General features: G+C 34.1%; 1 protein-coding gene across 1 annotated transcript; it reads left to right on the top strand.

Moving 5' to 3' along the window:
* The first annotated feature begins 336 nt into the window (after nt 1-336).
* NPH3 (Phototropic-responsive NPH3 family protein) lies at nt 337-5,653 on the top strand. Its single transcript, XM_089814949.1, has 4 exons — nt 337-967; nt 2,201-2,270; nt 2,348-3,598; nt 4,908-5,653. Exons 1-4 carry the CDS (start codon nt 855-857, stop codon nt 5,466-5,468), a joined length of 1,995 nt encoding a protein of 664 aa, XP_089671075.1. The 5' UTR covers nt 337-854; the 3' UTR covers nt 5,469-5,653.
* The last annotated feature ends 15,379 nt before the right edge of the window (nt 5,654-21,032 follow it).

The following is a 21,032-nucleotide window of genomic DNA, read 5'->3' as shown; positions in this document are numbered from 1 at the left end:
TTATATCTCCGTCTTATCCAGCCACTAAGATGCACGCAATCGAGTGGGGTCTGAAACATGCATGGCTTCCGCAGATGAATACAAATTGAGACAGTTCGAAATGATTTTTGATTTGGACTCACATTCAAAACAAAATAGCCACTGTTCTGGAATGAAATCCATTGTCTTGGGTACCAATCCCTGGAGAGATGCTTGTGAAAAGCTCAAGTACTTGCAGGCAACAAGAAAGGTAACAAAAAAAATGCGAAGGAATTCAACCGACTCGCCATGGACAGTGAAATAAAGTGTGTGACCCACTTCAACCTTTCTATCTTGTCCTCAACTTTTGCAAATATCGAAGCTTTCTGTGTCATCGATCTGACACCACTCATGGTTTTTCTCTGGACACTTGACAATAATGAAGGGCTGTTGAAATTTCGGGCTCGTTTAATTAACAAAACTCAGTGAATTTAGCTCACAACCAAAATTATGGAGATTAAATGTTAGTAAGAGCTGTGCCAGACGTTGTGTTGGTTGGGTGATCATCACAGTTTCTGGAAATATATGTTATAGAGTCAGAAAAATCCAGTGAAACCATGTGGTTGAGATCGTGCATTGTCTGCTCAATAGTAACCCTACGAAAAATTGCTATATATACTAAATTGGCAATAAAAATGATCCAGTCCTATCCTGTCATATCTAAATTTGTCAAACTTAAACGAAATTGTGGAGTACTTGTTCCCCCTACTCTGAGCAAATGAAGCCACAAAATTTACTTTTTAAGTAATTGACTAGTTTGCTTTATCAAAAGGGTTGAGTAGGAGGGATATGACTGGGGATTTTCCATAATTAGAAAGAGGAAATTGGGTTTCAGAATGTGGGAGTCAGAGTCCGAATCCCAGGAAGAGAAGGGGTTCAGTAATTGTGTTGTGAATCCTCTCAAGCACGGGATGAAGGCTGAAGCATTTGAGCGAAGAGGTCGATCCTGGTATTCGCTTCAAATCCTTGCTTTAGTCTACACTAGCTGTGAATAAACTAGTTGAATTAGCAGCCACATTTATGGCTACCTTTTCTATGCAAACAATGAGGTAATCAGATCTGATTCTCAACAGTACTGCCAATAAAACTTTCAAAATAATTCTGTTGCAGTTCCCCTCCGCCCCACAAGCACTTGTTTTGATGCTGTTATGCCTAAAGGATATATCCAGAGAAGAGAGTGTTTGAATTTCTAGTACTTCTGATGTTTTGGTTTAGAAAATTTGCTTTACACATGAGTTTCTTCAACAGTAAGAAGTCTGTGCTTTTAATTCAAATTAGGCATGAAGTTTCAACCTTCGGAACAAAGACTCATGTCTTATTTCTTTACTCTATACCAATGGAGATTACAACTTCAGAGATCCTCCAAGGACCGGTTTATTCTAACTCGGACATAAACAGGGCAGACCTGCCGCAATACCATAGCTTTAGCAGAACTTGGTGGATAGCTTTTCAAAGAAAAACTAGGCATCATATTACGAATGCTTTATTTCCCAATTTTTTGAATTGTTTAGTAGTCTCAGTCACTATAAGAAAAATTGTTTAGTAGTTTCAGTCACTATAAGAAATCGAATCATCAGCTCTAATATTTGGATTGTGAACTTAGTCAAACAAAATTTGTACCAGAAAGTGAGGTACAAAGTCCTTTAAAGTTCAGATTCTCCTGAAGATACACCTTTTAGAATGGATACAAATGGTTTTAAGATTCAGCAACATGTTAAGTAATCATACACGGGAAGTCTCATTCGACTACCTTTTGAGATTTAATAATCCATTTTAAAGGTTTATGTTAGTCTTAGAATAGAAAATAGATTTTTTTTGAAGTTCAAGAGATTCAAGATTAGACCGTCAATCTAACTCTCAGATTTATTGACCAACCGGTGAGAGATTTGATGATAAACTTCTTTTAATGATCATTGAGTGTGATCGGTTGACGTAAATAGACATTACGTAGTTGAATTGAAGCACAACACACTAATACATGGAAATCTAAATCTCTATTAGAAACTCCCCTGTTTTAGGAACCTTCAAACTTTATAATGTGAGTTATCTGAGTGGATGTACCTGTTTCTGTCTGCTGTGTTTCATGTTTTGTTGCGGGCCACAGTGGTTCCAAGTTTAACGGGATTTGTAGAGTAATAAATGAATCATGGCAGGAGAGTTCACGATTGATGTGTTGTGACAGGTACGTTGCAACAGATTATCCAAGCGACCTCGTAGTGGAGATCCAAGATGTGAGCTTTCATCTACACAAGGTAAACTTGTTCTGTTATTTAGGACATAAGAAAGTTCCCAGATAAGTACTAACCTTGTGTTGTACTGGCGGATTCAGATTCCTCTGCTTTCGAGGAGTGGAAAACTGAACAGAGTAATGCACGACCACCGTGGCGACACCGAGAAAGATCACATAAAAATGGATGAAATACCAGGAGGCGCAGAATCATTCGAGTTAGCCGCCAAATTCTGTTACGGCGTAGCAGTCGATTTGAATGCATCCAACATATCGGGGTTGAGATGTGCGGCCGAGTATCTGGAAATGACGGAAGATCTGGACGAAGGAAATCTCATATTCAAAACGGAGGCGTTTCTGAGCTATGTTGTTCTGTCATCCTGGAGAGACTCCATCATCGTTTTGAAAAGCTGCGAGCAGCTTTCTCCATGGGCGGAAAATCTACAGATCGTAAGGCGATGCAGCGAGTCCATTGCCTGGAAGGCCTGCGCAAATACCAGAGGGGTAAAATCCTGGTCATACAAGTCCCAAAGCAGGAGCCCTAGTCTCAGTCCCCGTCACTGGAATGAAATGAAAGATTCAAGCCCAGGTCGCCAACCTCCTCTGCCTCCAACCTGGTGGTTCGAAGATGTTTCAATTCTCCGAATCGATCATTTCGTAAGGGTTTTAACTGCCATAAAAGTGAAAGGCATGAGGTTTGATCTCATTGGGGCCTCCATTGTGCATTACGCTTCCAAATGGCTGCCTGCCATCTCCAAAGACCAAGCAAGCTCAACAGAAGATGTGAACTTTGCCGGCGGCCTTCATTTAGTTGTAGCCGGGGTAAAAGAGGATGTTCCCAAGGCACAGATGAGAGAACAGAGGCTGATTGTTGAGAGCTTAATAAGCATCATTCCTCCACAGAAAGACACGGTTTCTTGCAGCTTTCTTCTCCATTTGTTAAAACTGGCGAACATGCTGGACGTTGCACCGGCCCTAGTAACAGAACTCGAGAAGCGCATTGGGATGCAGTTGGATCAAGCGACGCTGAAGGACCTGCTTATTCCTTCGTACGGCAAAGCCGAGACTATCTACGATGTGGATGTAATGCACAGACTGCTGGAGCATTTTCTGGTTCAAGAACAGAGCAATGAACCGGCCAGCCCTAGCAGGTCAGTTGGAGGAGAAAAGCTTGGAGGCGCTCTTCTTAACGCCAAAATGAGAGTGGCAAGGCTTGTGGACAGTTACCTCACTGAGGTTTCCCGAGACAGAAATCTTTCGCTTACAAAATTTCAGGTTCTGGCGGAAGCTTTACCAGAGTGTGCCAGAACCTCCGACGATGGCCTCTACAGAGCCATTGATTCTTATCTCAAGGTGATTATTTCTGCTTTGCAATTTCCTTTTCTGCTTCTTCTTCTTTTCAGTTTCTCAGCCACTCGTCCATTTTATGATAAATCGGTTCTGTTTACATGAAAACGCACAACCAACTCGCTTGAATCAGAAACACGACGTAACAGGGTCCAATCCTGTTCCACTCATAAATTGACTTGATACCAATTGTGCTACTGAATCTGCAGTAACGATATTCATTCTATGTAGTAATAATCTTAGCTATTAACAGTAAGGAAAAAGCATTTTCCTTATTGGCTTCTTTTCCTTCTCAACTTCTCAGTCAGTCGTCCGTTTTACAATAGATCAGTTTCATTTGCATGAAAATGCACAATCTACACGCTAGAATAAGAAAACAGGTCGCAGGCTCGAATCCCTTTGCAGTCCTAAACTTACTGATATCATTCGTGTCACTGAAACTACAGTAAAGATATATATTCTACTTAGTAATAATCTTTGCTATTAATAATAAGCAAAAAGTAATGTTGTTATTTTCCTTTTCTGTTTCATATTCTTTCCAATCTCTCAGCCGCTCCTCCATTTTATTACAAATCAGTTCCATTTACGGAAAATGCACTGCCGAGCCGCTTGAATTAAAAGAAGTAGGTCGCAGGGTCGAATCCTGTCGCAGTCATAAACTGACTTTATGTCATTTGCGTTACAGAATCTACAGCAAAGATGTACATTCTGCTTACTAATAATCTTTGCCATAAATAATAAGCAAAAAGTAATGCCGTCATTATCCTTTTCTAATGCACAACCGAGTCGCTTGAATTAAAAACAGTCGGTCGCAGGTCAAATCCTGTTGCAGTCGTAAACTAGTTGATCTCATTTGTGTTACTGAATCTACAGTAAAGATATACATTCTACTTACAAATAATCTTTGCTAATGTTGTCATTATCCTTTCTGCTTTCAATGCACGATCGAGTCGCCTGTAATAAGTACAGTAGGTTACAGGGTCGAATTCTGTTGCAATCATTATATCATTCTACTTACTAATAATCTTTGCTATTAATAATAATGAAAAAATCTTGTTGTCATTTTCCTTTTCCGCCTCTTTTCCTTTTCAATTTCTCAGTCACTCCTCCATATTATGATAAATCAGGTCCATTTACATGAAAATGTACAAACCGAGTCGTTTGAATAAAAAACAATAGGTCGCAGGGTCGAATCCTGTTGCAGGTATAAGCTGTTTTGATGTCATTCATGTTACTGAATCTGCAGTAAAGATTACATTTTACTTGACAATAATCTTTGCTATAAAAATTAAAGCAAAAAGTGATGCTGTTACAGGCTCATCCTACCCTCTCAGAGCACGAAAGGAAGAGGTTGTGTAGGGTTATGGATTGCCAGAAATTGTCCCTGGATGCCTGCATGCACGCTGCTCAGAACGAGCGTCTGCCATTAAGAATTGTGGTTCAGGTCCTCTTTTCCGAACAGATCAAGATCACAAATGCAATTGCAAGTAATGGCGTTTCCATGGCAAAGGAGACACAGAATTCCTACAGCCAGCCAAACAGAGGCAGTGTCCTGGAGAATCTGCCACAGTCGTTTCAGGAAGGTTGGACAACAGCAAAGAAAGACATAAATTCTGTGAAATTCGAAATGGAAAACATCAAATCCAAGTTTGCACAGCTTCAGAGGGAGTTTGATAACCTAAGTAATCAGTTCGAGAAGCTTTCGAAGCAGAAAAATGTCTCAGCTTGGTCTACGGGCTGGAAAAGACTGAGTAAACTGAAGCAGACCTCCATTTTCCAGAGCAAAACTTCCATTCATGATACGGGGCCTCACATGGATTCTGCTGCTCATGTTCCTGCTGAAAAACAGAGACGCTGGAGAAATTCCATCTCCTGAATCGAAAAACTTCATAAATCTTCCACCTTTTCTCTAGTTGCAGACATGGATTTCTGGTTTTTATCCTTCTTTCTTTGGAATTACGTAGGCAAGTATTATCGAAATAAATAAAAGATTGACAGCTTGGAAGCAGAATTTTTTTCCGAGATGAACGGCAGGAAATACCACACGGACATATTCTTTCACGTTGAAATGTTTTCATCTATTATTGCTTTTATGAGTGAATGAGATTATGTATATGCATGTCTGTAAATAGAATATATTCATATATGTATATATTTATATTTATATTTATTATTATTATTATTATTATTATAATGTTGAGATGAGCATGAGATGCTAGTGTGTTAATAAATATTAAAAAAAAAAAATCTTAAGGTTTTTGTAATTTATTTAAGTACAAAATAGTTATTACTTTATTTATATTATAATTCATTGAAATAAAATTTAAATTTAAATGTCTGCAATAATATTTAAAAATGTTATCTGATAATTTTGGAGTAGTAGACAAATAAATTTGAAACACAATTTATAATGAAATAAAAAATGCATTAATGATGTTGCAATTTAGCTCACATTGTAGGGTGAATTTCATATGTAAACAATTTTTAAGCGCTAATCAAAACTAAAAACAACGAGAGGATTGTAGTTGTAGTGATGAAACAAGTACTGATAAAAAAAAATGATATCCTCTATGTAATGATATCTTTTGATACTTTCTATGTAGATTATTTAAAAGATAGGTATATTAGTACACATACACTATTGGATTGTAGTAAATTGTTGTGAGTGAAAATAATGAAAAATATTGTTTGTTATAGAGCATAAAGGATTGGAGTAAGGAATCCATATAGCTTGTGGGAGTAGGGCACCCTGAGAATGTTAATAGTGGGGTTGGAGGCTACATTGAGAGGGGACAAATTGGGTGTGAATTGATCATGTCATTCAACCTTGGAGTTGTTGTATGGTGGAGTCAATATGCTAACTAGTGGTATGTTGGGAAAAAATTAACCTATTAGAATTATGTTGTTAGAGGTAGTTAAATATTTGGAAGATAGGTGTTGTACATCTTACATAATAATGTTTATAATTGCAATATTTTATTTATTATGTATGTTGCACCTAGGAACACCTAGATGAATTTGCAACATGTAGAGATTACTTTAGAATATTCTCAAGGGCACCAAATTTTGTATTGCAACATTGAAATATTATAGTGTTGTAATTACTCAATGTTGGGGAAAGCAAATCGATAAAGTACTAACAATTAAATGTAGGGTCAATAAGAATAGGTTACACATAGTTCTAACAAATACTTTATCTAGTACTAGTTGTTGGTTTTGTGTTAGCTTCCTTTTAATAAAGAAACTGCAAGAGTAGTTCTTGAGGTGATTCGAGTTAGCTTTTGTAGAGGGTCATAGAATGTGAATTAGATGTGTGGTTACATGCTTGTTCACTTTGAGTGCTTCCTAATGGTCGAGGTTTCAAATTTTTTCATGGATGAATTGTAATGTTGCATGACTAAATAATGCATGGATGATAGATGCTTTTAGAGGTTGGATTTTCTTCCAAGGTATATCTTGTGTCACATTTTTGTTGGCTGCGGGAGGGACTCACTCCTACTCCCTACAAAGACCTTAGTACATGTGGTATTTAAGCTACTACCAAAACACTCAACCTAGGAGTGGTTGGGGTACCACCAATGGTGACCCCACCATCATATGTTGGTTGAAACATATAGACAACGAATTATCAATGTTGCTTTTAAATATAAATATAAAATTTATTACATTTTTTTGAGATTTTTTTTGTGTTGTTTATTATGTAATAAGTTTTTTAAAACAAATTCAGTATTTAATAAAAAATATTTCAATTAGATATTCAACCAAATATTAATTGCAAGTTCAACAATCATAATTTTTTTAAAAAAATCATTTATTGAAGGAGCAGGTCAGGTGATAGGGGACCTCATAATATTTTTAAAAAATAAAAAAATAAGAAGATTATTTAATTTTGATTAGATGTTGTTTTCAAGTACAAAAGGCTTATATGGGGAGAATAATTGACATTTTTTTTTCAAGGCATAACTTTCACCAAGGATGTCAGATTTAGATATCTTATGCTTTAGAAATTTGATTGTAAGCACTAGATTATGACATAGGTTTGGTCTTGTGACTTTTATATTTGAAGTGTTTCCAAGGTTTGGAATCAAAATTTTTTCCTCTAGGCATAGTTTTGGCCTTAACTTTTGCGTACACAGTTACAATTGTGATTTTGAATTAGGCATTGGAGATCAACATATTTAATGTACTTTGTTTTGGTGCCACTATTCTATCAATGTGATGGGTAGGGAGAATTGTGTACTATTTTTTAAATTTGTTAGTGCCTAAGATTTGGGGTATCAGTGCGAAGGTATCCAAAATAATTCACAGATTAATATGAGAGTACATGTTTTTATGAGATATTTATGATAGTATAGCTGATTACTAGATTAATGGTGTTTCCTAATATAGATTTATAGGTACTTTTAGAGTTTGGATTTGGCGATAGTGCATACACAAGTTGTCTTTAGTTTGAGGACATGGTTGACTACTATTTGAGACATAGTGACTCATGTAGGTGATCTTTGAAGATAAATTTCTAAGGCTCAATTTCAAATTTTTCCCCCTTTTGGTTTCAACCAAAGGAGGACATATAAACATTACAACATAGAAGCCACATCAACCATTCTACTCAAGTGGAAGCATCAATCTTTGCATTTACCAAAAATTATAGCTAAAATGGTAATCTATAGTCTTCAAAAATTCAATTAGGAATATCCTTTGTATAGCATAGGGGTACATTAATACCAAAATACCAAGATGAAAATAAAAACTAGGAGAATAGGGTAATTGACTATCATATTCACATTTACTACGTACAAAGTTCCTAGATGCTTGTTCAATATTGAAAAGATTCATCAATTCTAAGAGTTGCATCTTCTAATTTAATCCCATTATTTTTTACTCCTTCAAAAAATGAGAGTTGAGTCACCTCCTAGTTGACCATTTCTCTTGGTAGAATTAAAATAAATAAATAATAAAGATCACTTATTTATAATGTACTCAAGTTTTCTACTAGGATGTAGGAGGGGAGAATACACAAACTTAGATATTTGAGATTCAAAAATAGGAGGAATGATTTTAGACATAGATCCAAATGTGTAGTGTAAATTTAAGCCAAATTTTAATATGTGTAAGACAAAAAAGAAAAATAGAAAGAAATGATTTAACTATTGATAACAAAGACTACGACCACTTGAAATTTAAAAGAGAAGGTTTAAAACTTGTGGAAATCGATTTAAATCTTCCAACTCTTATCTGTTGACCTTTGAGCCAATATGTTGAGCTTTCAACTAAATTTTTATCAAGCTCCAATCAAGTGTGTGAAAATATGCCAAGTATGATAGTTCAAAGCAAAGACATGTATTGCAAAAATTAAATCAAGGTTATATGTAAATTTGAAGTATTATATGAATACTTATATTCATTTTAGGCGTTAGGTACAAGAGATATTTTGAAACCATAATATAATAGTTTTAGTGATTCAAGATTATATGAAGATTTAAGGTGTTATGCTTGAAATCCACAAGAATTAAATTCATGATTATATATCATTATGGCTCAGCTTGATTGTAACAATATTACCTAAGAAGTATCCAAAAAGTGTTGGAATATGACATGCCTTTAAGCACTTCCTTTTAAGTATATAAATATTTAAATGATTTGGTCAAGACCATGATGTATTAATAAGAAAATAATTTGAATCATAGATTTAGATTGACTAAGATGAATATTATTAATAAGAACCACATTTGTATAGTGTGGATAACTCATACATGAGTTGCTTTTGATATTTTAGTTCATTTGTTAACAAAACATTTCAATATAGAGTATTATCATGCCTTATGGCTTAGAACTCAATATTTTTTTAGGAAGTAAGTTAAAATAATGAAAGTATATAAAGATTAAAAAATATTTTTAATTGGTCAATTAGAAAATGTTAGATCAAGTTTTTCCCATAGATTATCATAACTTTTGTTCCTTGTTGGTAGATATGTTTGTTATTGTAGATTTCAAAATGACCCACCAAAAGAAAAAAGTCAACATTATCAAGAATTAGATAAGATATTAGTAGTGTAATAACTTTCCTCTAGATTTCAGAGGGACTATCAATGCAAGAGCATGTGGGTGCACTTGCAATCCTACACAACGAAATCATACTTTTTTAGTTTTTGTTGTGATTTTGGTTTTTCTATTTGAAGTATGACTTCACTACACAAATGCTATTCTCCAACTCTTGAAAGAGAATTAAAATTTGAAAGTTTATATTGGAAAGTTAGAGTGTGGTTTAAAGTTTTATTTATATTTTCAAAAATTATACGGGACCCAAAATTCAAAGCCCAACCTTGGCTAGAGAATTTGTTTAATTATTTTGAGCTTTTAGAGTTATGAATTTTCTCACCTATTTGGAGTGGTTAGTTCCTGATGCCTAAACTTGGATAGTGGAATGAGAGAAGATTGAAAAGGCTAATTGTGGTTCCAAGAAAATACTAATTATTAGATTTGTAAGGAGGTCAAATGAGGCAAGAATGAAAAATTTGGAAAACATCTTGCTAATCTAAGATAAAGAGTTCTAGTGGTTGGTTTCTAAGAGGAATGTGAGGTTAAAAGTGCAAAAATTTGGGGGAACAAAGTGCAAAAGTTATAAGTTTTATTAGGTGGACATTGGAGTGGAATAATTTTCCACAACTTCATATCTTGATTCTATACTAGTTTCATGTAGCTTTTAGAATGCAATGGCTTCAAGAATATTTTAAATATCAAACATTATAGTAGTGTGCCTTGGTATTCAAATTAATGTCCATAATTAAAATAATTCTATTTTGTTTCTTAGTTATTGCAACCTAACATTTAGAGTTTCATGATTATTTTTGTAACAATTGAAAATCCAAACCGAATTCTCAATAATTTATCTTTATTAGTAAACTCTCTTATATGATGTTTTTTTTAATAATTTCATGTAATTTTAACATGAAAGTATAAAAAGAATAAATAAATAAAATTAGAGAAAATTGAAAAATAGAAACTATAGTGGAAAACCTGTGAATACCAAATAAGACTTATGTTAAGAATGAATGCTTGATGCATTTGTATGAGGAGTTTTTTTTCTATTTTTTAGAGAGATGATTGAGTACTTATCTATTGCATTCATGAGAGTGTTTGTCATTAATGTCAACATGTCACTTTTCAGGTTAGTTTAGCTAGAGTTGCAGAGGAAGATTAATTTGGCATGGTTCATGGACACAAAGTTATTCTATGCACACTTAAAGGTATATTCAAGAACCTATTCCGATTCCATGTCTATGTTTGTAGAAAAAACTATGAAGATTTAAGTGAGTTACATGAAGTTTTGTGGAGACTATTCTCAGAGAGAGTTTCTAGTATTTGCAGTATATATTTTTGGTGAGATTGAGGATCATTCAATGCACTTATATTATGGCACATTAATGATGCTATGGTTAACTTGGCAGAAACATATGTTTGTTTTGAGAGGATTTGTTAAGACTATTCACCGTATATTTTCCAAGAGTTTGACTATTGATAAAATAATTTTGGAAAGTGTTAATTGTAATGTAATGTACATTGCAATATCTGAATGTGGTCCTATACTATTCATTGTAAATTGAAAAAGCCTCAAGGCTGACTCAATACTTGTTTTAGGACTTGATATATAGGAAATGTTATTTCCTTGTGATAAATCATTAGTGAGAACATTTTGTTTGCCATGAAGTGAAAAATATGTTTGATCATAGAAATGATGGATGTTAAGGATGTACTATGAGACTTAAAGGAACTGTATTGGCAAAGAAGTTACTATTTAACCAATTCAAAACTTGGATATGTTATCCTAAATATTGTTTAGTGAATATAGTTTGAGACTATTTTACCAAATGGGTTTAGTTGTCCCCCTTTCAACTCCTATTAGAGTTGCAACAACTACTAGTAGGGTCAGAATCTCATGACAAGGATTCAAACTATCCTAATAGGGACTCAAATGTATCAATTGTATTTCAATGGCTCTTAAAAAAGTTCATCTTTTCACAAGGAAGTTTTATATTAGTACATAATCTTGAGGTCAGTATTCTCATAGGGGGTTTCCCTCTGATCAAGGGTTTCTCTACTTAATGTATATCTAGTGTTATTATGCATGATTATCTTTCTACGATGTTTGCATCTATTTCTTACATGATTCAAAATGAATAAATAAAATGGAGTTTTTAAAAATGCATAGCTAATTCTCACCCCCTCCTCTCAGTTATCTTGGTGGAGTTACTTTCTAACAATTAGTATCATAGCCTTAGGTCTTTAGGGGAAAATTTTATCAACTTGAGGAGATCTATGCCTTCTTACTTTAGGAAGAAAAGTTTGAAGTTTGATGGAATTAATAATGAAAGATACAAGGAGAAGATGAGACTCACCTAAAATGCATGGGTCAAGAATTTTGTTTGGTGATTATGAAGGAGAAGGATATGGGTGATGATACTAAGGTTGAATCCTATGAACAGACCAAAAAAAAAATCTGTTCATGTAACGCCCCGCCAAGGGATCCAAAAGAATTAACCTAAAGTTTTACTAAGTTTGCTAATTTTTTTTTTTTTTTTTTAAAGTAAGAAAGTATAACATACACATCAAACACATAGTAGCGGAAGCAATAACATGTAATCATCAATAAACATACATACCAGGTTACATTCCTTAAGGATCCCAAGACGTTGAGTCACATTTAAATTTAATTAATTCTAAATCTAACAACTACCACATCCACATGAAAGAATAATAAGAAAGTCCAATGTCCATAATATACATTTGTTCTGAATGCCTCTTGGCAAATTAATTCAGAATGCTCAATCATCCACTATACATGTCATAGGGTATGAAAGGCTTAAAAGAATATACATAAATAAAAATAAAGATACATCATCCTCGAATCCACAATACAAAGTACAGTAAAATAAATGCAACTAATAACATACATGATACATCCATACATCCATAATGATATAACATCCATCATAAAATCTAACCATCCATCATAATAATCCATGAACAGAATGAAAGTATATGCCAACAAGAATACTCTAGCCACGGTGTCTCGGATGGATCTCAATGGTAAGAGTAAAAAGCACTACCACCCGACCACGTGGAACCTAAATGGCCCACTCCCATCGCGCTGAGGAGATAGTCTCAAGTCCCAAACAAGATATCAAAACACAAAACACAAGTACCCTCTAAGTCTGGAAAATCTTAAAAGTACACTAACTCAAAGGTTCCAACATAGATCGACATCTAGACCCAGAGGCACACAAAGACACGTAGGAAACCTACTATGCAAGCGGGAAAGTGTCATCACAAAAGTCACGTAGAAGTTACCCAAGCAATCCCTTAGGAATCCCGGGTCCCTAGTGATCCCTGCAGCCACTAGTATCCTCTCATATTGACGAGGCATACTACGAAATGCAAGGTCATAACCAAGCGTTCTCTCTACCCCATCCTAGTCTATACTAGCACTCAAGACATGGGAGAGAACATACAATTATCTTATTAAAGGTTCATTTAAGTCAATATTTAGGTGAGATGTTTTCACTTATTAAAATAACTTACAATGGGTTTCTCTAGGTAGCCTCTTAGGGCCCCGACCCCCATTGCAAGCCACTTCCCGACACTACACATAGATAACCTACCCTAGGCTCATGAAATCACAAATCAAGAAACATAATAAAATCACTTCAATCCTATACAAGCGATTGAAAGCATCATAATTATAATCCACAATAAACACATCAGTTCTCCATAAGCAACTGATAAGCATCAAATAATAATCATAATGATCACAACAGTTCTCTATCAGCAATTGAAGGCATCAATGATAAGTCACAATATCCAAAGGTTCTCCAAGGAGCAAACAGAAAGTATCCCAATAATAAATCACAGTACTGATTGAAGACTCCAAAATGGTCAAGTCAAACATGTCACAACACAACATCATCAAGAACAAATCATACACTTCAGTCTTCTCAAAGTGACTAGAAAGCAAATCAAATATAACTGATCCATGACTCAAAAATGGTTAAGTCAGGTAACTCATAAACATACACCTCAGCTTCATACAAGGAAACTAGAAAGTAATAACAAACAATAAAAACATCCATCATAGAGCATATCAACACATCAGCCTAGTTGGGTTTAGAAATATCGAAAACAAATCATCATAATATCACAATCACATAACCCCCGAGCCTTTGGTAAACGTCGTAATCTGGTCAACACTTGGACAACCCAAAACCCCATAACATAGACATCATAAAAAACAAGATGCAAATGCATGTTTTGGCTTGTTTTAAATCACATGGTTGAGTTGAATCTAAGGTTTCAGTTTGCATTTTAATGACCGTTTTAAGTGTATAAGGTTCTCAGTATTACCCTTATAATTAAACCCGATAATTAATTCAATCTCATCTGTATAAAGTTGCTATCACGTTTAAAAGTCAAATTTCCTAACAAAATAATTTAAGATTACTTTTATTTTATTTTATTAAGTTATAAAAAAGAAAATTAACCCTTAATGATTTAAATAAAATAACTATGATTTTTTTTAAAATCGATTATTTAATCATCATTAATAACAAATGTCATTTAAATTATACTTTATTAAATTAATTAACAATTTATTTAAATATAATTACATTTATATTTATTATAAAATATTAATAAATTTCAATATTAAAATTATTAGTAAATAATATAAACTTAATTTAATAATAAATTTATTAAAAATTAACTGCAATTTATATCATTGCACTTAACCAAAAACGAAATGTCATAAAATAAAGTTTTGTTTTTTTTAAAAAAAGGTATCATAAAATAATGCAAGCAATATTTTAATCGCTGCCTGCGACCATATTTGCGACGCAGGGATTGCGATAGCAGTCGTTCTGCGTTAGCGGGTATGACTGCGTCAGCAATCACCTGCTACGTAGAGGCTACGACAAGGCAGGGGTAGGGGTGGTTTAGGTTGCCCCTCCCCAATGCAATGTTTATATATATATATTTTTCACAATAAAAACTTTATTTATATAACATTTTAAATTCTTTTAATAATTTTTATTTAATATTTTAAAATTAAATGTTTTTAAATAAATTTATTTATTTTATGAAATTTGTAAAATTTAAACAATTTCTTTTAGTAAATATAATTAAAAAAAAAAAAAAAATTGATTCCTACATTACTCTAATAGAGAAAATATTTTTAACCATCCAAATTTTCAATCTCAAATTTTTACTTTGTTTAAAACTCAACCCTTCCTGATTAAATTCTGATTTTCTAGAACGAGGGTTTCTCCATTTTTCTTTTCTAATCCCTATGTGTAGAGTAATTAATTGATAATCATCAAAAAAAAATTTCACAATATTTGAAATACTTAAACCTCTATCACAAAGAATTCGAATTTTACAATCCACAGACACGAAGAAGACAAGGAAGGATAATTGCGAATTTAATCAACGATCAAAGCACCAAACCCTACCTGATCTTGATGCTAATACGAAAACTATGAAAAACTGTGAGAGAATTTGCTCCTCTTCAATAACTTTCCTCTAAAAAAACTTTCCTAGAATTCTCCTTCTGAAATTCACTGCCAAAAGATGTCTCCCCAAAATTCTGTGTCTCCAAAATTCACTGTCCCTCAAAAATGAACCCCCGAAGTTACGATAAGGAGTTATCTCCTCAAATCGGGGCACTAATTGTGCGTTCACCTGAGAGGACTCTTTGCTCAACTCAGTTAACTCTAGAATCAACTTATATTAATCTTTGCTTTATCTTTTAATGCATCTAAAATGAATTATTAAATAACTTATTTAATTTTCCACTTGACTTCTATTTTTAATTAATTAATTACTTTTAATCCCATGCGCACTTTATGAAATTAAAACAACATTATTATTTTCACTTATTTTATCTTTTAATTAATTTCTTTTATTTTCAACTCATGCATACATCATGCGAACTAGAATTCTTTAATAATTTAATATCCTTTTTCTTTTAACTTATTTTAGAAACTTAATTGATAAAATATTTAATTAACTTAAATAACAATAATATTTAGCATTTATTTAAAATGAACTCTAAATATATTATTATTAAATTAAATTAATATTATCACGTTCTAAATTTATCCTTAAACTTTTATCTCCAAATTTAATTCTTTTATTTAATTAATTTCTCAATTAATTAAATATAATTAAATATTAAAATGTCATAATGATTTTTCATTAAATTAAATTATTAATTTAATCTTTTTAATTAAACTTAATTAATAGAAAATACACCAAAGACCCATAAAGACAACATATGAAAACCCACCATAGCAAAACACATACTAAATTGACAAAGGGTTATAATCACGAATTAACGTCATTTGACGCATTCAGAGGGTACTCAACTTGGATACTTGTCCTAATTATCAATTAGGACAAATGGCTAAAGGGCTTAGGATTTGGACTTAAGATTTATCTCCCCTCTTACCATTGAGATAATGCGATAGGGTACGCTCATCCTGGCAATTCAGGGAAGTCAATACCCGGTACCTGCAACCTGCATAAAATCCACGCATGTACAGACACAATATTCTAAACTAAACAAGCAATGGCAAGAAGTGGTGCATCATGTAGATCTCGACTAGCAGGTGACTACGACTCCCTTCCTTAACCACATCAGAAACACCATACATAAAGAAAACAAACACGCACACCATACACATGCAGTATGGGGTAAGTATCCATAAGAAAGCACATGTGATAATAAACCATCTAACTAATCATCATTGATAACTAAAAACATTGAATAATCATCATACGTACATGAAATATAGAGTACCAAGTAATCTCACTATATAATAAACTGAATGTAAAACAATATCTGATAATCTGAAAGTAATGCTACTAAACATCAAGTATAAAACTAGCCTAAAAGAATTTGGCAATTAAAACAACATGTGAACTAGGGGTAGGCACTACATCCACCCCCCCAGACTTAAGCTTACTCCTGGAAGCGTACATGAATGATAAAACTAAGGATCTCACTGTGTGGGTCCCATGGGATCCTTTCTCCTATAGGAGGATATGTCTCCATTGAGAACACTCTTTGGGATCTACCCATATCGCCAATCGCAGGTTCTAAAACTGTGGGTTTCTGATCCAAGGGTTGAGGTTTCCTTTGAGGACAATAAGACACCTTGTGTCGACGTTGTCTACATATGAAACACTCTCCATTGAAGCTCCTCTGAACTTTATGTGCACTAGACTGCAAGAAACTACCCCCACTAGGATAAGGCTGAAGACTCTGAGACGGTCGATCATACTAGTTGGGCTTGTTGCGATGAACCTTGTGATAGTTCCTAGTATTGGAACCATCACCACCACTATGTGCTGGAGGATAAGTTTCTTCCTACCACTAATTACCCCAAGAAGGAGATTTCCTATAGCCACCTACACCTTGATTACCCAGAGATGGCTGGTAATGTTGGTGGCACTTATTACGTCGTGCATTACGAGCTTGACGAGAGTTCATGCTCTTAGGTCTATGCTAAAGTCTTGCTCGAGGTGCTCTATCTTGGTCATGAATAGGAGGTAGGCGATCGATGATGGTCTGCAACATTTTCCTCAGATCAACCTCCTTAGAGACAACCTGCTGCTCTCTATAGTTCTCTTCCTAAAGCTCACTGATATGCTCTTCCCTATTCCTATCTTGGATAGGTTCTTCATGGATAGACTCATGGAAACTGATAGCTCTGTATTGTCCATGGCCTTCACCATGGTCTGGACTATGGCTTATAATAGAAGATCTCGCCCCAGATACCATCCTACAATAATATCCAGATACAAGATGCTATCATAAACATACACATACTACTTTAATTCACTTAGAGCAATATAATTCTGGTTTAATAGTAAACCGAAAACCATATTGATCCAACATGCATCCTTCCTAACAAATATTGAAATAGATCACCTAAACTCTCTAAAAAAGAACAAAATAATACTCCCAAGGATAATAAAAAAGCACACTACCTTAAAGCATAGATAAAAGATATATGTTTTAAAAATAGAATAAGTTTCAATTTTTCAGTTTGCCTGTAATTTTGGTTTAAGTATAATTTCAGTTTTGAAGTCTAAGTATTGAAGTATGAAAAATATGCAACTAAAAATTTAAGTTATGTTTTTAGTTCAACTATTTTCAAGTTTTAGTTTGAGAAAGATGCACATGATAGTTTTAAAGTTTTCATTTTTGTTCAACTAGTTCACACTAGTGGCGTTCCAATATACCCAGAGCTCCCAATGTAGAAACTCGGGCTTTGATACCAGATGTAACGCCCTGCCAAGGGATCCAAAAGAATTAACCTAAAGTTTTACTAAGTTTTCTAAACATTTTTTTTTTTAAAGTAAGAAAGTATAACATACACATCAAACACATAGTAGCGGAAGCAATAACATGTAATCATCAACAGACATACATACCGGGTTACATTCCTTAAGGATCCCAAGACGTTGAGTCACATTTAAATTCAATTAATTCTAAGTCTAACAACTACCACATCCACATGAAAGAATAATAAGAAAGTCCAATGTCCATAATATACATTTGTTCTGAATGCCTCTTGGCAAATTAATTCAGAATGCTCAATCATCCACTGTACATGTCACAGGGTATGAAAGGCTAATGTCATAGAAGGGACACTCACTAGACAAAGGAAGATGGAAAACAAAGGTAAAACATCAACCCCCCATGACACTTTATCAGAGTATTGCATGTACAATAAGGCACAAGATATGGTGAATCCCAAGAATATAATAATTGACATGAGTGTCCTTAGATAGCACTACTCAAATCATAAGGCAAAACAAGGTAAAACAACTAAAACAAAGATACAGATGTAGTATGGCACTTTATCTCATTGCATTTAAAAGATGGCATAAAAAAATGTCTAGATAGACTAGAAGAGAAATAAGACTAATTCAATAGATAGTACAAGTCCTGATGAATCATTTGAAGCAAAGGAATTGATCCCTAGACCTGAAATAACCAAGATATCTACCAAAAAGGAAAAATGTAGAAGACTGAATAGAATGTGGCTAGAGTGGAATCTGGAAAAACAACCAGCATCACTGAAAAGAGGTTGGAAAGACCTTTCAAATGATATAAAGAATTCCCAAATTGGAGATTGGATGCTCATGAGATGTCTCTTGGAGTGCAAAAAGGAACTCTATACTTTGACATTAGAAAAAACCATCAAAATAGCATAAAATCTTAAAAAACCTATAACACTATGATGGCTTAGAGCCAACTTTTTGGTGATATCTCATTTTCAAAAAATGCTAATGTGAAATTGATGTCAACAAGTGATGAGCCCAAATTTGATGGTCAAACAACTATAGAGGCAAAGAAAAGCCTGAAAATGACCCCTATCAAAAAAAATATCTGATTGCCAAAAACATAGAGCCAGGCAAAGGGCTAGTGCCAAATTAAAAACTAGTGGCCAAATTGATAATCACCATGCGTGATAAATACACATGTCAATTTATTTTTGCATATGTTTGAAAACTTCACAAACTATTGGAATACATGAAAAAAGAATTACAAGCCCCCCAAATAGGGTGCAATTGGCGAGGACACACATGGGACAAACAAGAGTTGTCAATGCATAGGGTTTGAGGATATGTGAGTGACATGGAGCTGGGATATCCACGAAAGCTGGCAGGTTCCATGTTGACCCAAAAAGAAAATATCTCCTCTTTCCAAGAGGATGTGTTTGGAAAAAAAGAGGTGGACACCAATAAATGCTTGTTGTTCTAATAGGAATATTGCCTTCCTTATTGACCATGACTAAGATTTGTTGGAGCTCAAAATTGCTTTATCATTTTGAGCGTCCATTAAATTTTTTGAATCAAGTCAAGCCTATGAAAGCCCCATAAATGTGAATGTACTTGACTGTACCTATAAGGCCCCAGAGGTGTTCAATGTTTCTAACACCCTGTATTCAATTTGTCTAAGTGTTCCATGAAGTCAAATCATCATTTTGAGTCATCTCATGAAGTCTTGTTTTAAGCAATTGTCAAATTTGCATTTTTTCCCAAGTGTCAAACAGCGACAGGAGGCTATGTTTGCAAGTGAATATCTCGCATCCAGAAATGTTTTGTGATTTTCTACTATGGGAGTGTATGGTGTCCACACCCAAGAACCTATGTTTTAGATTTTGAGTCGTTTTGAGTTCGTCTGACTAGGTTTTGAATCCCTCAAAGTTGGTCAGTTACTGTTTTCATACATTTGCAATTATTTCCTAATTCTAGGTAGCCCTATTTGATGTGTTATAACTTTTTATTAGTTGAATCAAATGCTAAAGTTCTTTTTGCATTGCATTGTAGACGTCAGAGAATTGTTATGTTTCAAGTTTTAGCTCTTGATGAATCCGTTTGATCAGTTTTCAAACGTGATTCTAAATGCAATTTGTAACTTTTTATTGCTGTCAGCATTTGTAGATTTGTCAAGACCCCTGTTTGTGATGCCATAACTTGAGATCCATGATTGGTAAGATTGAATGGATTGTACCACTGTGTTGTCCTCTAAAAATACTTTAGGTGTGCTAGTTTATAAACCTTGATGAATCCGTAGGCACACTTTTCTAGGTTTTTTCCATTTGCATAAATTGTTATCTTGCCATTGTTTAAATCTATAAAATCCATGTAGCCTACTTTGATTGATCACCATTTGCGCCCAGTTATTCATCATGAGCCCAAATCACAGATTCATAATGTCCTCATGACAGAGAACCAACACCCCAATTTTTGTCTCCCCAGGCTTCAGTTTGCCTAGTTTTTCGAGCCAAATCCAAGCCCAATTTATAGTTTTCTGACATGTTTATCTGCAGGTGTTTTTAAGTAGGCAACTTTGACAGTCAATATCTTTTGACTGGGAATTCATCATGAGATGAGATTTGGCAGGATGCAAATATGCGGAACAAAGATTCAGTGTGCCAGTTTTTAGAGCATGGTCAGTTGTTTGGGTAAGTTTTTAAGGCGACTCAACGGACCTCCTGGCATGAATTTGATAGTTGGAAGAAAGTGATAAAATGAATTTTAAATGATCAAATTGTGATCCAATTTGATGCCAGATAGTTTGAAGATCTTAATAGATCAGTTTGAGGTGTCAGTCGTGCAAAAACGAAATTTTTTTTTAGCCAGACCCACTATGGGGTTTGATTGACTTCAATAAGCGGATAGGGTATGTTAAGAATTTTGTTGTCTGCTTGCATGTTTTGAGGACAACCAGACCTACATCAAAAATAGTTTTAGAGTTTACTACAAGTACATGATGGATACTACCACCTGAAAAGACATTCAAATTTAGCATCTACTATAGCATCTAAGCTGGCCATGAGTTGAGCAAAAAGGGCTCTGAGTGCAGTAAGGT

The sequence above is a fragment of the Cupressus sempervirens genome, chromosome 2, assembly GCF_028749045.1.
Source record: "Cupressus sempervirens isolate cs-2001-9-10 chromosome 2, ASM2874904v1, whole genome shotgun sequence".
Lineage (NCBI taxonomy): Eukaryota > Viridiplantae > Streptophyta > Pinopsida > Cupressales > Cupressaceae > Cupressus > Cupressus sempervirens.
The sequence above is the reverse complement of the archived record's forward strand: the minus strand, read 5'-3'. Positions and strand labels throughout refer to the sequence as shown.